The sequence below is a fragment of the Ursus arctos genome, unplaced genomic scaffold, assembly GCF_023065955.2.
Source record: "Ursus arctos isolate Adak ecotype North America unplaced genomic scaffold, UrsArc2.0 scaffold_26, whole genome shotgun sequence".
Classification (NCBI taxonomy): domain Eukaryota; kingdom Metazoa; phylum Chordata; class Mammalia; order Carnivora; family Ursidae; genus Ursus; species Ursus arctos.
In genome coordinates this window covers 37,176,851-37,196,531 of record NW_026622941.1, presented here as the reverse complement: position 1 = coordinate 37,196,531, position 19,681 = coordinate 37,176,851, and the positions used below count along the sequence as shown (strand labels likewise).

The following is a 19,681-nucleotide window of genomic DNA, read 5'->3' as shown; positions in this document are numbered from 1 at the left end:
TGTCCTTATTGTAATGGAAATATTTTTACAATATCGAGTGCACCAAATTGTAGATCAGGGGTGGTCAGGTTCCTGGTAATAGCCAATAAAATATATGCCTAAAGTATACCATAAAACTAACATACTTTCTGAACTGCTTCGTATGTGTCATATCTACACCCGGCTTGGCTCATGTGCTATTTAATATTTAAGAGTCCCCACTATCTTGGTGAGCCCTTGAATTTAATTCCTTCCAAAGATTTAACTAAATGTTGTTGTTAAGAATTAAAAACCGAGTACTGGTGAAGTCAGATAGTACCAAGTCCGTTATTAGAGAATTGGTTCAATAGTCATAGTAGTTCCATCAAACAGAATATTAGATGACTATATAAAAGAGTAAACCGGATTATGTGTACTGGTATGGAAAAATGTCCTAAGCATATTCCTATGTGAAAAAACCTGATTGTTAGGTGGAAGTGAGCATATGTCTATGCATACACCCCACAGACTGTTCATAAGGGTGTTCGAGTAAGCTGTTGACAGTGTTTACTTCTGGAGAGTTACACGGGGACTGGGGTGGAGTGGGAGTGCAGAGTTTACATTTTCTGTATTATCTTTCTACCAAGTGTCTTTAGGAGAAGAAAATAATGGAAAAAACGCTGTTTTTTAGGGAATTTAAAACCAATGCAGTAGGACTTTTTTTCCCCTTTTACCTACAGAAGACTTGAGGAATAGCAGATTTTCCGTATTGATATTTAAGACCCTAAGAGCAAGAATAAGCGGTTGATGCTGTGCCTGCCACCTGTTCCAAACTATATTTTCAATGCTTTCAGAGAGCCTCCACTTGCCTTCGAAGAGCCTCCACTTCAGCCACACCAACCTCCTTCTTTTCTGGAAAGGCCACCTGCACCATCCCTATCACCCTGGCCTTTCCCTGTCCTTATTCCCCTCCTTAGTCCCACGCACCTCTGTGCTTCGGAATCCTGGCAGGCCTGTGAGGCCCAGTCAGATGCCACCTCCAGAACTGTTTCCCTGATCCCCCTTTACCTTCCCGATTGAACTCTGAGCCCTACAAGGGCAGGATTAATGACTAATTCTTCCTTGTTCAAGTCATCTGCCCCGGCCCCAACAAGATCTACAACAGTTGAATAACCTATATGGTGATTCTCAATAGTTTCATTGACATGAATGCATGACTACCCAAGAACTCAGTTTTGCAAAACCAAAACAAGGCTTAGGGCAAAACAACGGCTCTCGTCATTGTTGCAAAATTATCAGAGGGCAAATACCAACTGAGAGGTTTAGCTCACCCTCAGATTTTCAGTGGGTTGTGGAGATGTAATGATAATAACAAGGTTAGCACAGGACTCACCCCCAAGTGGTTACTTGGTTACTTTCCTGAAAATGCCTCCTTCATTTGAACATTCTAAATAGTTCAGAGCCTGTTAAATCCTGTAAGAGCTTAGTATTACATTGCTAAAAGGGCATTTGTTGTTAAATTGCAATTTGCAAAAAGGGAAGTAATTGTCATTTTCAGTTTACAGCAATTACCTTCACTTTGTGGTAAATTGTTTGCTTCAATTGTAGGTGAATTCTGTCTCTCTTTTTCTCAATATTTACCTCTGTGGACCACTAAAAAGATACAACATTGTATTACCTATAATTACAGTGTTTACAAACAAACCAGTAAATAGCCATGCCAGTAAGGGTCAATCTAGAATATAAAGATCTCTTTAAATCAAGATCAGACTAGCAGGGGCCTTCTGTCTTTAAATTCAGTGTTTTACAGTTGAGCCTACATAAGGGGGAGACAGGAATGGAATTAGAACCGTAGGTCCATCAACACATTGCCCTAAGTCCTGTTCATGTCTTGTAGGTATTTGATCATTATTAGCCCGTCACAAAAAATGGGCTTCTCACCGTATCAGGAGGTTTGTATTCTTAAATAGCTGCATCGGCATAGCTCTGAAGTCTGACATCTTTTTCAGCAAATTCTACTAAATTGGAGTGAGACTGCAGTGTACCTTCGCAGATATGTACTCTGCATGTTCTTGAACTGTCCCGGCTTCATTACTTCATATACATTCCAGAAAGTTTGAATCACACCCACCAAGAGGATAATTTTGCTCTTAGCAGTAACAGAGATGGTCTGTGTGATATTTATCAAGTTATTCCTCGTAAATGTTGTCTTTCTCTGTGCATTCCTAAGCAGACAGTTCTTTGCCTCCTGAGGCAGTTCAAACTGGATCTTGTGATCTCAACACCCAGCAATTAAAGAGGAAGTCAATAGGGAAACCCTGCTCTTCCGGTGATCCTAGGAGGAGGTCCATGAGTATAGTCACATTCATCTTCCCTCTTGTCAATCAGTTACTTGTTTTTAAAATTCTTTGAGTTATAGTCACTGTTCCTTAGAAATGATCTGAAGAGAAAATTGTTGTCCTAAAGCTGGCAGCAAAAATCATTGGCTTCAGAGTCTCTTGTTTGGGAATAATAATACTGGAAGAGGAGAAATGGCACATTCAGGCTTGCCAGCATTTTAGATACATGTAAAAAAGGGCAGTGGCAGTGCCATTGAACTCTATTGAAATTCACTGGATTAAGAAGCTTTTCAGAAATAGGGAAATAGGAAAGTGGTTAGTGTTGTCCGAAAAATGAGTGCTTATTTTGTAAACGAAGAGGGTTGGCAAGCATAGGAGATGAGTCCCACCCATTGTTTTCAAAAGTTGAGCAGTTATGCTTAGTTGGTGAGTCACCTAAGATGTGTCTGATAAGGGGTTCCAAGAAGGCAATTCTGGTGGCCCCGGAGAGGTGGGCGGGTGTGTGCACTGCGCGCATGCGCGAGCGTGTGTGCCGGGAGTTGGCTCAGTCCAATCTAGACTGAGTTGCATCCGGTGCCTGGGTGCTATGGTGCTACCCAAGGACGACAGCATGGCCTCCATTTTGGAGCACTGTGTTTTTCTTAGCCTGCAAGAGGCAACTTAACTCTAGGTTTTACCAGTATTAATACCTCCATGATGCATGAATGCCTTTTCGTTCACTTAAAGTCAGGTGTTTACCAGCACAGTAGGTCAGTATAGTCCAGAAATGTGGATTTTCAAGGTTAGCTTGAACTTTTATTACTCACAGAGTGGTAGTTCGTTTAGTAGAGTGGAAAACTGCCCCTGTGTAGGCCAGTTAGTTTTGTTTTGTTCAGTGGCCACAAGCTTCACTTTACGTCATGTCCACGGTATCAGTGATCCACAGCTACCTCAAGGGTTCGCAAACTACAGCATACTGACCCAAACCACTTGTAGCCTCTTTTTGTGTGGCTTGCTAGCTGAGAGTAGCTTTTACTTTTTTAAAGAGTTAGAAAAAAAAGATGTTATAAAGTATACATGTTCCCTGGGCTCTATAACAACCCGATTTATCATCACTGTTTTATAGGTAAAGAAACTAAGATTCATAGAGGCTAAGGCACTTGCCAGGATTACACTATGATTGGTGGTGGGGTGAGGAGAGGGAGGGCAACAAGCCCATGATGTCGTCCTCTTAGCTCTTCCATCTCTCCTTCAATGTGCATTGTTACCACAGAAACAGAGTAGGAAAGTATGAATGAAGCCCCAGCTCCATCATTCCTGCTGGAGTAGAAGGAAGTCCAAAATACCCAAAGGAGAGAACAGCACACTCCCTTGTTTAACGGTTACGTGGAATTTTGCTGTCACTCAGGAGTTACATCTTAAGAGTATGATAAAGGGGCATCATTTTCAAAGGTAAGGGTCTAGGTTTGAGGGAAAAGGAAGCCAGTTATTCTGGTGGAATGGAAGAAAAGGAAGGAGGACATGTCAAGAGTTATAAATGGAATGCCCACAAAACCCACAGCCCTCTACCAACGACTATAGGCAAAAACAGGAAGTGGTGGTGGCCCATGGCTTGCTTTCTTACCAGTACAACTTCCTCTTTTAAAGTCAGACTTCCTCCTAACTTGTTAACCTCACAAAGCATCAAGTAAATTGATAAAATTCTAGTTCTGTCTGCTTACCTCTTTTAAGTACTCCTTTCTTTTTAGGCTTATACCAGATCTTACTTGCTTTGGTCATCAGTGAGGCATAATTCTTTTCAATAGACAACATGAAATACCTAACCAGCAGTGAGGAGAGTTTAAGAGCAGCTTTGCACCAAAATATGTAGATTTACCTACAAGGAAAGAAATGGAAGGAATTGTACAAATAATTGAACCCTGCCTGTTCCCAGCTCAGCATTTTAAAACCATCCCTTTCACTCTCTAATGTGTCAATAATACAAATAATTGCATGCTACCAGATCCTGGTGTGCTGGTCCTCTGACCTTCAGAATGTTGAAATTTAATCATGATCTAGTGACTAGGAAGTGCACTTTGGGACTGAATAATTATATGTTTCTGCTCCTTTCTTTACGTGTTTTGTGAGCTCCTTAAATGAAATAGGGACAATATTAATGACCTTGGGTTTTGAACAAATGCAACTCTTCCCCCTCGTCCCTAAAAGGAAGATTTGGAATAATACTACTATGATTTGAAAGGTTCTTTACATTTTTCATTTTAATACTATTATTGTAAAAGTAGGATAATCATTAAAGACCTTTTTGAAAATGCATAAAATAAATTAAGTGTAAAGAAATCACCCGAAATCACACTGTTAACAGCAGGCTCTGTTAACATTGTGATGTATTTCATTCTAAGTTGTTTGTCTTCTGCTTAGGTTTTACTTCATACAATGTCATTCCTCTGTGGACGTTTGACTTTGGCAGACAATATACCACGGGTGGGTAAGGACTTTGGAGTCAGGCTGTGAGGGTTTGAGGGCTCTTAATGCTAGCTGTGTGACCTTAGACAAAATTAAGTATTCTCTGAACTTCAGTTTCCCTATTTGTAAAATAGTAATAGTACTGCTCATAAGTGAAATATTTTTTAGAAGATTTTATTTATTTATTTGAGAGAGAGACAGCCAGCGAGAGAGGGAACACAGGCAGAGGGAGTGGGAGAGGAAGAAGCAGGCTCCCAGCAGAGGAGCCCAATGTGGGGCTTGATCCCAGAACGCCAGGATCACGCCCTGAGCTGAAGGCAGACGCCCAACGACTGAGCCACCCGGGCGCCCCATAAGAGAAATATTTTAAAAAGTGCTTAGTGTGGACCTGACATAATGAAAATACCCTAAACTTATTGGTAGTAATAATCAATTAAGTGTTTTATTAATTATATTGAACCCCTGTTAAAGTTCTAGGAAATGGATTTGTATGTAAAAGGTAATTTTGAATTTTCCAAAATATTTAAAATTTTCACATAGATTAGGGACTCAGAATACCTGGTCCCTCTCTCCTCACTTTCAGGCACGTCTCCTTCCATGTGGGCTCTCATTAAATAGACGATTCTTCCTCCGTGTCACCTTTCTTCTCCACTTAAGCCTCCCACTGGCATGGCTTCCCTGGGCCAGCAACCATGCCGCACCACCCTGCCTTGGCAGTTACCCTCCAGATGTTCTACTTATGACCACAGCCCCCTCCGCTTCCAGGCTCCTCCCTCACGTACTCCCAGTGTGCCCGTCCTCCAATGTCACGGAGAACCTGTCTCTGAGAACCTCAGGGAGAAGCACACTTCCTTCCCTGTCCAGCGCAAGTGTCATGGCCTTTCACTTGAAAACCCCTCGCTTTCCCACACCCTAAAACTCCCTTCTCCACTGGCTCTCTGTCACACCAGCTGGAAACCCCCCGAATCTGAGCTCCTTAACCACGCAGATGGGTAACTCATTCAGCATCCTCGCTTGGGTTCTCCATACTGCCCAGCCCTTCCTTCATCCCCAGCTAGTGCTCTGCTCTCTACAGCAGTGTTTTTAGATTTTTACTCACTTCATATAGATATTTCCCTTTGGAGGAGTTGGCAGGGAGGGGATGGAAGGACAGAGAGAGTTAGTGGAGATAAGAGATGAGTAAAAAAGTGGAGGGTGGAAGACAGGAAGGTGGAGACAGCTTGAAAAGGTAGGAGAAAGGGAAGGGGTAGAAGAAAGTGAGAGAGAGGCCAGTAGCAGAGGGGAAGGACTGGAGAAAGATGGTTGGCCAGAAAACAGTATGTTTCCTACAGTTTGTCCAATTCCCTTGTACTGGAATTTTAAATTTTCTTGTAAATGTTCTGCCTCAACTAGATTGCGTACCTCTGAGTTTTGGAGGGAGGGGCTGTGGATTGGTGGGAGATGACAGTAAATAAAAGCAAGACTAGTAAAGACTACTTTTCCTCCAGTGCAGGGAGTTTTTATATGGACTATTCTGAGGATGGTAAAAGTTTTATACTTTTAACTGGGTTTAGAAGAGGCAGAATTCTATAGTGTGATGAGCCTCAGATCCCTTTTGGAAGGAAAGAGACGTGGCTGGAGTGGGGGAGGGGTATGACATTGAAAATAATTTTATTTATTTATTTGAGAGAGAGAGTGTGTGTGAGCATGAGTTGGGGGGGGCAGCCGGAGAGGGAGAAGCAGGCTCCCTGCTGAGCAGGGGAGCTTGATGCAGGGCTTAATCCTAGGACCCTGGGATCATGACCTGAGCCAAAGGCAGACACTTAACCGACTAGGTTAAGCCAGCCAGGTGCCCCCAATTTTAAAATATACATGTTGGTGAAGTAAATAATGCCCTAATATCCTGAGGAAGTTGACCAAAGGAAGTAGACCAGACCTCGCATTCACGCTGAGAGCTGTCATCCCATAGGAATGATAATGATTCAGCTGTAAATGGTTCCTTTCACTGCAGTCTCACTTGGACAACTGTGGGGTCTGTGTCATAGGTGATTCTGTGCACCTGCAGACAGTGTGTAGCCACCTGCAGACAGTGCGGCAGGCCATGTGGCACTAGTTCCACAGTTGTGAGAAACAGAAACACCGAGATCTCTATGCCACAGGGCTGGAGCTGGCAGCTTTAGATCCTTGCTACTCCAAGTCTAGTCCATGGCCCAGCAGCATCTGAAATACCTGGGAACTTGTGAGAAATGCAGAATCTCAGGTCCCACCCCAGATCTACTAAATTAGAATCTTCGATTTAACAAGATCCTAAGGAGATTCGTATATACCGTTAAAGTTTGAGGACAGCTGCTTTAAACTTTGGCAAGGGAGAGGACAGGGACAGTCATGCAGGGAAGGTTGGGAAGGGTTCTCTTATTTTTTAAGAGGAATGGGTCCTAGAGGAGTTGAAAGCACTCACCTGTATGGCAGCCCTGAACACCCCCATATGAACACCCCCATGGAAGCTATTTCTGGATCCGGGGTGCTGACTGCTGCTTCATCTCCACCTCTTTCAAGGGCTCGGATGCTGGGTGGAGAGTATGTCATATGATTCCTTGTTGTTCAGCTAGGCTTTTAAAAGATAATCTCATCACCCTTCAAGTGATGTGGGGTTAGTCTTTTTTTTTTTTTTTAAAGGTATAATTTATACACAATAAAATTCTCTAATTTAAAGGATGGGATTTGATAAGTTTACCCAAATCTAGTTGTGAAATCACCACCACAGTCATGGCATAGAACATTTCAATTGCTGGGGCACCTGGGTGGCTCACTCGATTAAGTATCTGATCCTTGAGCTCAGCTCAGGTCTTGATCTCAGGGTTGTGAGTTCAAACTCCGTGTAGGGCACCACGCTGGGCACGGAGTCTACTTAAAAAAAAAAAATTTTCAATTGCCTTAAATATTCGGTTCTATTGTCACAGTTTTCCATTTGATTAGCATATAGTACTTTAAGAAATGAAATTTATTATAATGTTATCCATGTAATCTTTGGGTAAGTTATGGGAGAATAAAGAATTACAGTCTTATCAATGTGATTCAAAACAATAACAAATAAATGTTCTTAAAATAGATGTTTAGATGTTATTGTTTAAGGTAAGAGCCAAAATTTTCTTGCACCAAATACACTAAATATATCGAGGACCCCTGTCAGAAATATTTAAGAAATCATGGAGAGCAGGAGTATCGCCAGAGGACTAGAAATGGACAGATTTCATCCCAGCTTTCAGAAGTGGTAAAAGGTAGATCTCAAGCAATATTCAAGGGCAAATTATTAAATAGCTTTTATGTGCAAATACTGTAGAAAATATTGCTCCATAGAGGCCAATAGGGTTTTCCTAAATAGTTGTGCTAAACTAACTTCATCTTTTGAGATAATAGTGAACTAGTAGGTCACAGAATTGTCTTAGGTAGAATGTATCTTGATTTTAGCAAGACATTTGGCATAATCTCCTATGACTTACAAAAGAGATACTAATATTCTGTAAATTCACTTATTCTTACCTAAGAGTCTGCTATGTGATTTGTTTTGTATTGTGTGCAAATAGGCAAATAGGATGGGCCATGACTCTGAATTAAACTGTCATGGCCTGTCCTATAGTCTAGTAATGGAGGAACATGATAAAGCAATGAAATAAAAAGATTACTTTGGGTGCTGGGTGGAAGATGGGTCAGAAAGGGCAAGAAACAAGAGACAGATAGAGATTACTACAGTTGCCCAGAAATTAGAGTTGATGGTGGCTTGGATCAGAGCAGTAGCAGCGGAGATGGAAAAAAAAAAAAAAGGCATATGGATTTAGGAACTATTTTGGAGAGAGAAGTGATAGGACACTTGCCAATGAGTAGATGTGAGGGATGTGAGAGTAGATAAAAGATCAAGGGTGACTTCTAGGTTTCTGGCTGGAGCAGTTGTCGGGACACTGGGCCATTTTCTGGGTCTTGATCTATTCAAAGTTAGTACCAGTGACTTGGATGAAGGCAAATTCAAGATTTGAAGCTCGATGAGGCAGTTGATACATAAATAAAAAGGATCAACAATTTTAGAAGATATCACAAAACTGGAAAGATAAAATGTAATGGAAAAGTGCAGAATCCTTTCAAAAAAAAAAGTATACACAGGATAGAACCAGGAAGAGTAGCCTAATAGTTTCCAGTAGAAGCTCAGTAAGAATCAAAAGTGTGGCTTGGCTGCTGTAAAAATGAACACTAAAATAGGTTGCCTTCAAGAAAGCATGATGTCAAGCTCAAGTTAGTAATCTTAATGTGCTTTGTGCTGTTTGGACCAAACTGATGTGACGGCACCGTGCTTTTCTTGGCACACAGACATGAAAAAGGGTGGATGAGGCACTGAGATGTAAAGAGCCTGAACGCCCCATCACAGGATGAGAGCTGGAAGAATTGGAGAGGTGTAGGTCAAAGGGCAGAGTCTGAAAATGAGCACCATCAGAGGGACTGTTTGGTGGAAGAGGGTTTCGATTTCAAGTAGATTCCAGTAGGTCCAAAGGGTGATACGGCAGCGGTAGTTTCAGCTCAGCCTCAGTTCCTGTATGCAGCACTTTCCAGAAACAGGATGGGATAGGTGGCTATGTGTCCCCTGTGACACACTTTGCAGACCTGGATGCCTGTGTGTTGGACAGAGCAGAGAGGTTTCCTGTGCTGGGTGGAAAGCTGGACGAGGTGGTGTCTAAAGGTCCCTCCCTGATCCTGGAGTCTAGAATTGTTTCCTAACAGGCTTCTTCCCCTTAGGGGACACAAACTCTCCAGGGATGTCTCCGCACCGCCTCTTTCAAAGTGTTGCTGACACGCGAGGGTTCTCAGAAGTTCCTGACCATGTTCTTCCCTAGATAACTCTCCTGCCGCTGCTCCCGCAGTGCCCATGTCTGGCTTCATGCTCTGGATCCTCTTCTCTTCAAGGCTGAACATAAGTCTGAAATATCAACACCTTGACAGCTCTGTCCCTGTTGCTGAGGTTCAGTTGCCACCGAAACGCCTTTTTCAGCAAGCGGCTTTTGCCATAACCACATTAGAACTTGTCAGTGATTAGAAGTGGGAAAGCGAACATGATGTCCGGATGAGATGAAAAACAAATCACTCACGTTCCTCTTAGCATAGGAATACCAGCGTGTATTTCTCTTCCAGCAAACCACAGTTATATGTACAAAGATCTAATTGGACAAACAGAGGTACAATCACACTCGAGACAGGAGAAATATTCAAATAAGTCATTACATTCTCGCAAGTCATTCCTCCTGCTCTTTCTTTTTGATGTTATGTTTTGTGTCTTTGACATCTCTGGATCCCCTTAAACTATTCTGGCATCATTACAGCCAATTAGACAACTTAGAGTTTCTTTCTAAGAATCTAAACAAAGAGGTGTACTTCTCTAAATTTTAATTCCATTAATACTACCAGATTTTTTTTTATAGCCTAAAGCGGTTTTAAAATTTTACATACAGGTTTTGCCTTTTATGATCTGATAGAAAAAGGGTTTTGTTTTATATTAGTTTTCGGTTTTCGAAGAGAAGCTCTGTGTTTTGGGAAGGATGGGGAAGACCATCTTCAGAGATGGGGTGGTTAAGGCAGAGGCTGTCAGACTGTCCCTCCAGGGCCTTCTGTCTGGGGTGCAGCGTTACGTCTCTTACACATGGGAGCAGGAGGGTCATTTTCATCACGGTGGGAGGACCTCACTCTGCTGTTGGTAAGTGTGGGGGAGAAGATAGATGATATCTGCTAATACCTTCCCTGACCAACACTTTTCTCCTGGGAAGAGAAAAAAAGGTGATAGGAGTTTATGAAGAAATCCTTCCCTTCTTGCCAAGGGCCACAAGCCAGCTGAGCATCACCTACAAAGAGATTCACCCCACTAGAATGTGTCGGGAGACAACCATGTGCAAGAGCCATGTGGTCCCAGGGGCCGCTAGCTGAGGGAACAGATGTTTCCTTTGCTAATAAGTACCCAGTTCTCCTAGCTAGGCTTAGGGCCTTTTGTTAATTATCATGTAGACGTTAGTAATTGTCCCTCCTGCTAGTCACATGGTGCCTGCAAGGTCATACTCTCTACTCATTAGCCTGGGGCCCGGTGGCAGGATCCCCTCTCCTCTCCAGGTCAGTCCCAGGAGAATAGACTCAACAGGGCACGTGGTCACTCTAGAACAGCAGAAACTTGAGTCCGTCCTACCCCCAACAGGAAGCCCATGCTAGTCCATGTCACGCCCAAGTCCTCTATGGCTTGTCGCATGCACACGTAGGAGTTGCCCATTCGTGTTCAGTGTCCCTAAAAAATAAGTGAACTCTGAGCAAAATTCGAAGCTTGCTTCTTCAGAATAAATATTGTTTATCTCTTAGAAGATGAAAGAAAAATCATACTACAGTTGGGTCCTGTATCTTCCTCTCTGGCAGAGCCTATCAAATGGTGTTCCATTACATATCTCAGAACTATTGGTTGGGTGAATAATTGCCTACTCTCAGTTTCTCCTGTCCCTCAGCCGGAATAGATAATAAGGGACTTACCTTCTTAATCACCCTCCCACTCAAGCATCTTAGCCAAGTCAATATATGTCTGAATATATTTCCTTACCATCATATCGTCACCTAAATTCCCCTTTATATTAGCTGGTTAGTTTGGTCTTCACCCAGAGAAGTTTTCTGTTCTTTCTCCCTGTGTTTGTTTTTACCTCGGCTGAGCTCTGTCCATTGCTTATGTTTTGTGACCAATATCTGGCATTTGGTCTGCTCTACAGTTGACCATTCTGTACTCCCCCATTGATCTCCTTATGGCTGCACTGCACATCGGAGAAGCAAAACACCATAAGACATGAGAGAGCCACGGAGCTCTTCCTGCCTGGGGCAAGGGAAGGCACCTCAGGAGGTGGCATCTGAGCTGGGCCCAAGGACAGTGTCCACTGGCTGTGCGGGGTGGGGGTGTGGGGTTGGGAAGAGAGAGCCCACACAGAGAGAATTGCATGATGTGCCAAGTACCTCTCAATGGCACTTGGTAGAAAAAATCATTGCCTTAATTACTCAAATGTGGAATCAACTGCACTAATATATTGTTCTAGGGATATATTTCCCTACATCAGAGAGTGAGTGGTTTCATTTGGGGGACTGGAATTTTTTTTTCTTTTCAGCAGATAGGCTTTATTTTCAATTACCAAATCTGTTTTAACCAAATGATTCAGAAATAATCTATCTCCCATATCATTTTAACTGTTCTTTTTCTTGAGGAGGGTTTGATAATGAGCCAGATGTACTAAAACAAAAACATGAGTTCGTCATTCATAAAAGGCTTTTCATTTTGCTTGTCAAAAATTTCCCATCATGGGGTGCCTGGGTGGCACAGCGGTTGGGCGTCTGCCTTCGGCTCAGGGCGTGATCCTGCTGTTATGGGATCGAGCCCATCAGGCTCCTCCACTATGAGCCTGCTCTTCCTCTCCCACTGCCCCTGCTTGTGTTCCCTCTCTCTCTCTGGCTGTCTCTATCTCTGTCGAATAAATAAATAAAATCTTTAAAAAAAAAAAATTTCCCATCAGTTAAAGAAGTGCTTAGTCTTTAAGAGGAACCAGGTGCAAAAAAAGTGAATTACCTCAGTGGTCTAGTATATAGATTCAAAAATAGCCACAGAGTAATTAGAAGAAAAGAACCTTAGACATCATTTAGCTTGTGTCTGTGTTATAGGTGAGGAATCCAGGGATAGGAGGAATTGAGCAAGGTGCCTAAATCACATAGTCATCGACCTAAGAGTCACTACAAGCCTTTCCCTCGGCCCCCTCCCCCGCTCCACACCTCTTTCACACTTTCTCACTCGGATGTAACAGAAAATGCATCATAGACCATAAAAGCTTTCTTTCATAATACTGTCTGGAAGTCATCTCAACTGAAATGACCTCAGAGAGCTATTTAGGCTTTGAATTAACGTAGAGGATTTGCACTGTTAGGGTTACTCAGATTCTAATGAGCAGCTCTTTATTTGTTAGAACATTTTTATTGAGGATTTTAAAGAGGGTGTGACTAATAGTTTCCATAATTTGGATGCTACCAACAAAAACAGTGTTAATCACATAAATAAGCCTTTGCCCTTCTAAAATGTAAGGTCCGAGTATGTTCTTTTACAGTTATTACAAGACTTATTTTCTTTGCTTTAGGATACTTTTGACTTCTGTGACACTGCTATCTATATATTCAATAAACCTTCTTTTGATCTGTTCAAAGGAAACAGGTAAGCTGATAATATGTCTAATCTTGGTAAAGCCGGGGTGAATGATTTGCATGGTGATATTGTGAACAAGTGATGCCCTCCCGATTCAGCAACTACTTATTGAAGAGTACTTTGACCTACAGTCCCTTGAAAACCTATGGTGGTATTTACCCAGAGAAACAGACACAGCACCATGGAAATTAAATTGTCTTAAACACTGAGAGAATACCATTGCCATTTAAAGCAAACCCCCAATTATACCTGTTTTTCTAGTTTAAGATGACTTCATGTGAAAGGCTTCAGTTTTTCCTTAGGTCTTTATAAATTCAGAACAAGGATCCCATGTTTTGATATCATAGCCTCCAGGATTTTAAAAGTAAACAGAGCTTTCATTCTTTTTTGTGTATATTCCAAGGAGAAAATGTTATGCCCGAGGCAATGTGGGAGCAAGGATGCTGTGGAAAGGCTCCAAGTTCTGCGCAGTGTAATACCTGAAGTGTTTATTTTCTGTTCCTGGGACAAATGGGGTCTGTTTGTAATACTTTGAGTTTTACTTTAGCTAAAACCACATTGGCCAACTATTACTGTGCAGGGGTGACTCCATTTAACTGGGACATTTTGTAATAGATGGAGGATCTACCATTGTCTTGTTTAAACAACAGTCTTATGAGAGATTAAACAAAACTTTAATTATAGTCTGACCCATATTGCTTTCTGTGAACGTTTTGAAAACGTGAGCCGAACTGTCATAAAGAAATATAAACGTGTTTTTTTAAATGAATGGTTTAGCAGCTTAGTATTTATTGAGATGAGACAGTTGAACATGTTAGGATTTTGCTGTAGCCAAATTATTCTTTTGACAGATTCATCTATTGGTCTCTTTTCTGAGTTGCATATCTTTGAACTAAATTTTACAAATGATCAACATTCTGGTGTTGACTATTACATGTTTGTTTTTGTGTTTAGGACACATGAGGCATTCGTGGAATGTTATTAAGATAATTCCTTGTTAGCCTCATCAGTTCATGTAATTAATTGAAAAGGAAACTTTTGTCCCAAAAGTTGGGACTTTTAATTTTTAAACCAAATCTTTACTTTAATGATATGCACCAGACCTGAAAAGGAGATCAGAGTAGGAATCTCCCCCCGCCCCAGTAAAGTAGGAAGACTCTTCGAGATAGTTAAAAATAAGCCTTATGGGGGTGCCTGGGTGGCTCAGTCATTAAGCATCTGCCTTCGGCTCAGGGCGTGATCCTGGCATTCTGGGATCGAGCCCCACATCAGGCTCTTCCGCTGTGAGCCTGCTTCTTCCTCTCCCACTCCCCCTGCTTGTGTTCCCTCTCTCACTGGCTGTCTCTCTATCTGTCAAATAAATGAATAAAATCTTAAAAAAAAATAAGCCTTATGACCTAATAATTGAATTGTAATGCTTTTGTAGCCAACCTGAAAAAGGAGAAATGGTGGCCATGTCTGACATTTTAAAATGTCAGGAGGTTGCAACACTTTAACCCTTGCAAAGCCCAAATGGCTATTTGTGTGATTTTGAGAAAGAATAACTTGGGGAAGAGTCCATAGAATGAAGAAATCTTGGCTTTTTTTAACTTTTAGATCCCTGTCATTTCTTGTGTTCTCAACTATGATTTTTAAATAGGCTGCATGGTTTATGAAAAGCTGGGAGAACAGGTCTTTGGCACCACAGGGAAGCTCGTAATCTTTGGAGCCACCTCTCTACAGAACACTGGAGGTAAAAAGAACATGCTTTTCTATACATAACTTTAAAAGTATGTGAATATTATTATATTTTCTAATTCTGGTGGTTGGGTGGCCACATGAATTTTAACAAAATGGAAGCTGTATCGTTCTCATAGCTAAAATGGCACATGGAAAGTAAAGCAGAGAGAGCAGTCACTTATTTAAAACCAAGTATACTGAGTAGCTAAAACTGTCTTTGTGTCTTATTGAAGGTCAGTCTAAGAACAGGCTGGTAGCCTTTTATATAGCTTGCAACATGAGCCTTAGTATCTTCTTTCTAAAAATGTTCTCATTTTCCTCTAGCAATGCTGAGCTACCTCTTCATAGTAAAAAATGAACTACCCTCCGCCATAAAGTTTCTCATGGGAAAGGAAGAGGCATTTTCGTAAGTTATAGATCATTTTTTTGTAAGATAACGAAAATCTTTCTAATTTAAATTTGGGCTAACCAAAGTTTTTGTTTTATAAAACTGCAGGAACCTGAGTTTTCCCTGGGTTGTTTTTTCTCTTTCTTTGTTTTACCAACAAATTTTTCTGGGGTTATTATATAAATGAAAGAAGCAGGGAAGGCCATTTGACTATGAACATTTAAAAGGTGGATTTATCTGTCAGGCTGCAAACAGTATATCCAGCGTCTCCCAGAGAGCCCGAAATCTATATCTAGTTTCTACAAAACAGAACAGATACAGAGTATTTTTAACACAGATGTATATTTAACACAGAAGTGGAACATGCAAAAACATTAAGACCCTAGTCTCTTTCTTAAGGGAGCAAGATTTCCACGAGCCAACTTCATTAAAGATAGAGCTAAGCTTGGAAAATGTTGGAGCTACACCTGGCACATCCGTTGTTTTGACTCCCTCCTGTTTAACAGTTCTTGTCAGTCTTAGTTTCTCTGTTTTCTTTCAAGGGAGAATCATAGGAGCCAGAGTTCCTCATGTTCTGTCATCAGCACTCAAGGTCAAATACAAGAGGTTAGGGAGAAAGCAATGCCTACCTGTGCTGACTTGTTTTTCAATGGTATTAGCCAAGCAAAACAAAAAGGAACTTCTCCTTAAATAATTGATAAGACATGTTGTAATCTGACAGAATGCAGTGTGTGCATTCAGCTTTGAAACCATGTAAATTATTCAGAGGAATGCCACATTTAGCTGATGGGGGAGGGAAAAAAAATCCCTTCTTCCATCACTTGGGAGAGAGATGATAGTAGATGAGGAGTGGTTGGGTTAAAGTGTTTGGATAAACCTGAATAATGATAGAAATTAATGGTAAAAATTAATAATAGTAAAAATTCATTAAAACATATTGTGAAATTTTATATTTAAGAAAAAATTTGACTTTCTACAAAAATATGACCCAGCCACTTAAATGCCTTTTTCAGAGCCTGGTATGTGGATGGCCGCGTTCTGGTGGTGGTAGTTACTTTTGGCATAATCCTCCCTCTGTGTCTCTTGAAGAACTTAGGTAAGGAAAGAGCTTGCTTTTATCATAGTCTCTGCAGTGCCCAGATGAGTCAGAAACCTAATAAAAATGAACAACTTTGTCTCCTCTACTTTCACTTGTAGGGTAAAGATTAAGTGAATGATAAATTACAAGTATTAATCAGGCTTGACTTTAATATAGGATAAAAACACTGGTCAGTATGTGACCTCCTAAGCAATCCTTCTACTGAGCTGTGGGGTTAGGGGGCAGTGACGTTCTGGAGCCAGCGACAGACACAGTGCTATATCCAATAGCACAACTTAAAACAGGCTACTCTGAGAAAAACGCAGAAAATGGAATTCTCCTTATACAAGGTCTTAAATATCCTGATTATTCAGATAAGTAGATTTTCAAATCTAATATCAAGACAGAAAGTTACTTATATTTATCCCCTAAAGTATTATGAATCATTCTTAAATTATCAGAGTCTAACCAATTTCAATTATTTGCTTCATTGAAGGGAAAGAGAGAAGTGAAAGGTCAGAGGTTGCAGATAATCACTAAGTCCTATCCACTTAGTTTTGACATTTTTTGTGTGTATGTTTATATTTGGAGACCAGTATGCCTGATGTTACGGGGATTGTATACATTGAATAATGTGGCCAGACTGCTATGCAGTCCAAAACGCATTTCCTTTAATTCTGGGCGAATTCAAGGAAGACATTTAAAGTTCTTCCTCCAAATGATTGCTAACCATAGTGTTTTGTTTTGTATGGAAAATATCAAGCCTCTGTGGCTGTTATGTAAGATCTAGAAGTAGATCTTAAAAACGACTTAATTTTCTGGTTTCTAGCTCTGTGTTTTGGCTTCTCTGTATATATACATGTAGCTCTTTTAAATTTAAGGAGGGAAGGGCTCTTCTTCTGCAGGGATGAGAATAGTGCAGCCTCCCAGAGACCGCTTAACTCTGCCTTTGTGGAAGTTATAGTGGCTGGGGAGTCCAGGCGGAGCAAGGTGAAGATCCCCAGATGCTCAATTTATTCCTAGAAATCACTTCATCTCCTCTGTGTATGCCCCTCATCTGGGAAGAGAAGTATTGTAGCTGATATTCAGTATGTACACAATAGGTGCATAATAAAGAACTATCAAGTAGATAAGGAGTAAATAGATTTGGCCTGAAGACTTCAATAGAGTATAGCCGCAGAGAGCTTGGGCCAAATTTGGGAGGCTCTTTTTCCCTATCTGGGATCTGCATTGTCTAGTGTATTAGGGAAAACTGGAATCAAAGCAATAATATAATATTTTAATTTAAAGTCACCATTACTTTGCCAAATAAAGGAGCACTCTCAAATAATGAATCTTATATTCACATAGGCGTATTTGTATACTATTGGAACTATGCTGGAAATAATGCATTGAAAGAAACAAGGTGATATGTGAAATAATAACAGTAAATTTTTTCAACTTTTCTTTTAGGGTATCTTGGCTATACTAGTGGATTTTCTTTGAGCTGTATGGTTTTTTTCCTAATAGTGGTAAGTGCTGATGAAAACGGTTGATTTGGTTTTGCCATAATACAGTGCCATGCAGTAATTATTCATTGTTTGGTTTTATTTGATAAAGTCTATATTTTTTCTCCTGTATTTCTTAATACCAGGTTATCTATAAGAAATTTCAAATTCTCTGCGTTGTTCCAGAGCTAAATTCAACAATAAGTGCTAATTTAACAAACCCTGACATGTGTACGCCAAAATACGTTACCTTCAATTCAAAGGTAAGTTTCCTTATCTTTTAAATATAAAAAAGAGCATTTTATTAAGGGCATTGTAGTTCTCATATTTGTTTCAATTAAACTGCTTTGAAAGTACTTATTCTCAATAGAACACCATACTGCTGCTTACCAAATTCCATAATTTAGAGACCTTTGAGAAATAGACACATATATTTCATGCTTCCTCTTATCCAGTTTACATAAAGGACAACCTTAAGCATCTCTGTAAAAATCTCTTTCTGGATTATTGTCTCAGCTCCTGTCTTCCTTGTAGATCTTTAAAAACAGATTAGTACCATCCTTAGCCCACTGCTCTTCCCTGGTGGTGACAGGCGTCCCTCAAGTTTCCCCAGCTCGCACAGTTGAAATACAGATACCAAATACAGATACACAAATTGACACTTAGAAAACATTCATATAGTTGGGGCGTTGTTAATAGCATGGGGAACAGTGGACTAGGGAACCGATCATGCTTGGATTTAAATCCTTCGGCAAGTTACCAAACCCCATGTGAAAAACAAGGATTCTGTTCCGTATCTCACAGGGTTTTTTTTAGAATGGGCCTGGTCCAGTGCTTGCACAGAATGAGAGCACGAGAAATATTACTTTTCTTCCTTTTAGAGATATCTCGCTCTCTCTGGAAACTCTAAGGACACAGCCGAGGTGGTGACTGTGGAAGTAGTTGTCTTTTTAGATGCCATTTTTTTTTTTTTAAGATTTTATTTATTTATTTGTCAGAGAGAGCAATCGAGCACAGACAAGCAGGGGGAGCCGCAGGCAGAGGGAGAAACAGGCTCCCCGCTGAGCAAGGAGCCTGATGTGGGACTCGATCCCAGGATCCTGGGATCATGACCTGAGCTGAAGGCAGATGCTTAACTGACTGAGCCACCCAGGCGTCCCTAGATGCCATCCTTTAAGTCTGATTTGATGCGTCCTATAGAGCAAAGAGCAGTGGAATGGAGATGGAAGAAGTCCCGGGCGTGTCACCTAACCTGTTGGAGGGAGTCAGGAGAGCATCAGTGGTCTTTCTACTGCTCAGGGTTGTTGTAGAGACTCCGTGAAATAATGCAGGGAAAGGGTCAGGTGACCGGCCAGTGCCATGTAAATATGGGCTGATGCTTTGCCTGAAGCACGTAAAATTTTAACGCCGCAGGTGAGGCGCACCTGGAACCCCTATGTGCCAAGTGCCTCACGTCTCACACTAGATAAGCTCTCTTAGAAAAGCTGCTTCTATTTTCGCTATCAAAGCCCTCCTAATAACCGAATAATCCAGGGATTCTGGAGAGCTGTCGGAGAAAACGACAGCCCAGAAATATTGGAGCGGGATAATTTTTAGAGTAAAAATGCTTCTTCTTAACATTTATTTTTCTCTTTCAAATAGACCGTGTATGCTTTACCAACCATTGCGTTTGCTTTTGTCTGCCACCCGTCAGTCCTGCCAATTTACAGTGAGCTTAAAGAGTAAGAGATTTGCTTTTTTTACCTTAATCATTTTATCTTTTTTACCTTAAGCATTTTTTACATCCCCTCGTTAATAGGCAAGTACTGCATTAAAATGACTAGATTTGTATAATGAACCCCCATGGACTCATTACCCTGCTTCAACATTTACTTTCTGCCATTCTTGAGCAAGTACTATATTAAAGGAAAAAAAAGAACAGCAAGAATCAGAAAACTGCAGTATGTTTTGGCCATAAATATATAAAGTGGCCAATTATGTGGACTTTTTTTGTTAAAGTGGTTTTTCGCATACTGTGTTACTTAGGAGAGTTCAAGGATTTGTGTTGCT

General features: G+C 40.9%; 1 protein-coding gene across 8 annotated transcripts in view; it reads left to right on the top strand.

Moving 5' to 3' along the window:
* SLC38A1 (solute carrier family 38 member 1) overlaps positions 1-19,681 on the top strand; it is a 66,716-nt gene that overhangs the window by 34,625 nt on the left and 12,410 nt on the right. For all 8 annotated transcript variants that reach the window (XR_008961589.1, XM_048216923.2, XM_048216922.2 and 5 more), the window contains 7 exons: positions 12,896-12,969; positions 14,600-14,692; positions 15,004-15,085; positions 16,081-16,163; positions 17,598-17,656; positions 17,779-17,895; positions 19,274-19,353. Coding sequence is in view for 7 of the 8 variants with exons in the window: in XM_048216923.2 (XP_048072880.1) it covers positions 12,896-12,969; positions 14,600-14,692; positions 15,004-15,085; positions 16,081-16,163; positions 17,598-17,656; positions 17,779-17,895; positions 19,274-19,353 (588 nt within the window). In the remaining variant the exon portion in view is untranslated. The remainder of the gene's footprint in view (positions 1-12,895; positions 12,970-14,599; positions 14,693-15,003; positions 15,086-16,080; positions 16,164-17,597; positions 17,657-17,778; positions 17,896-19,273; positions 19,354-19,681) is intronic.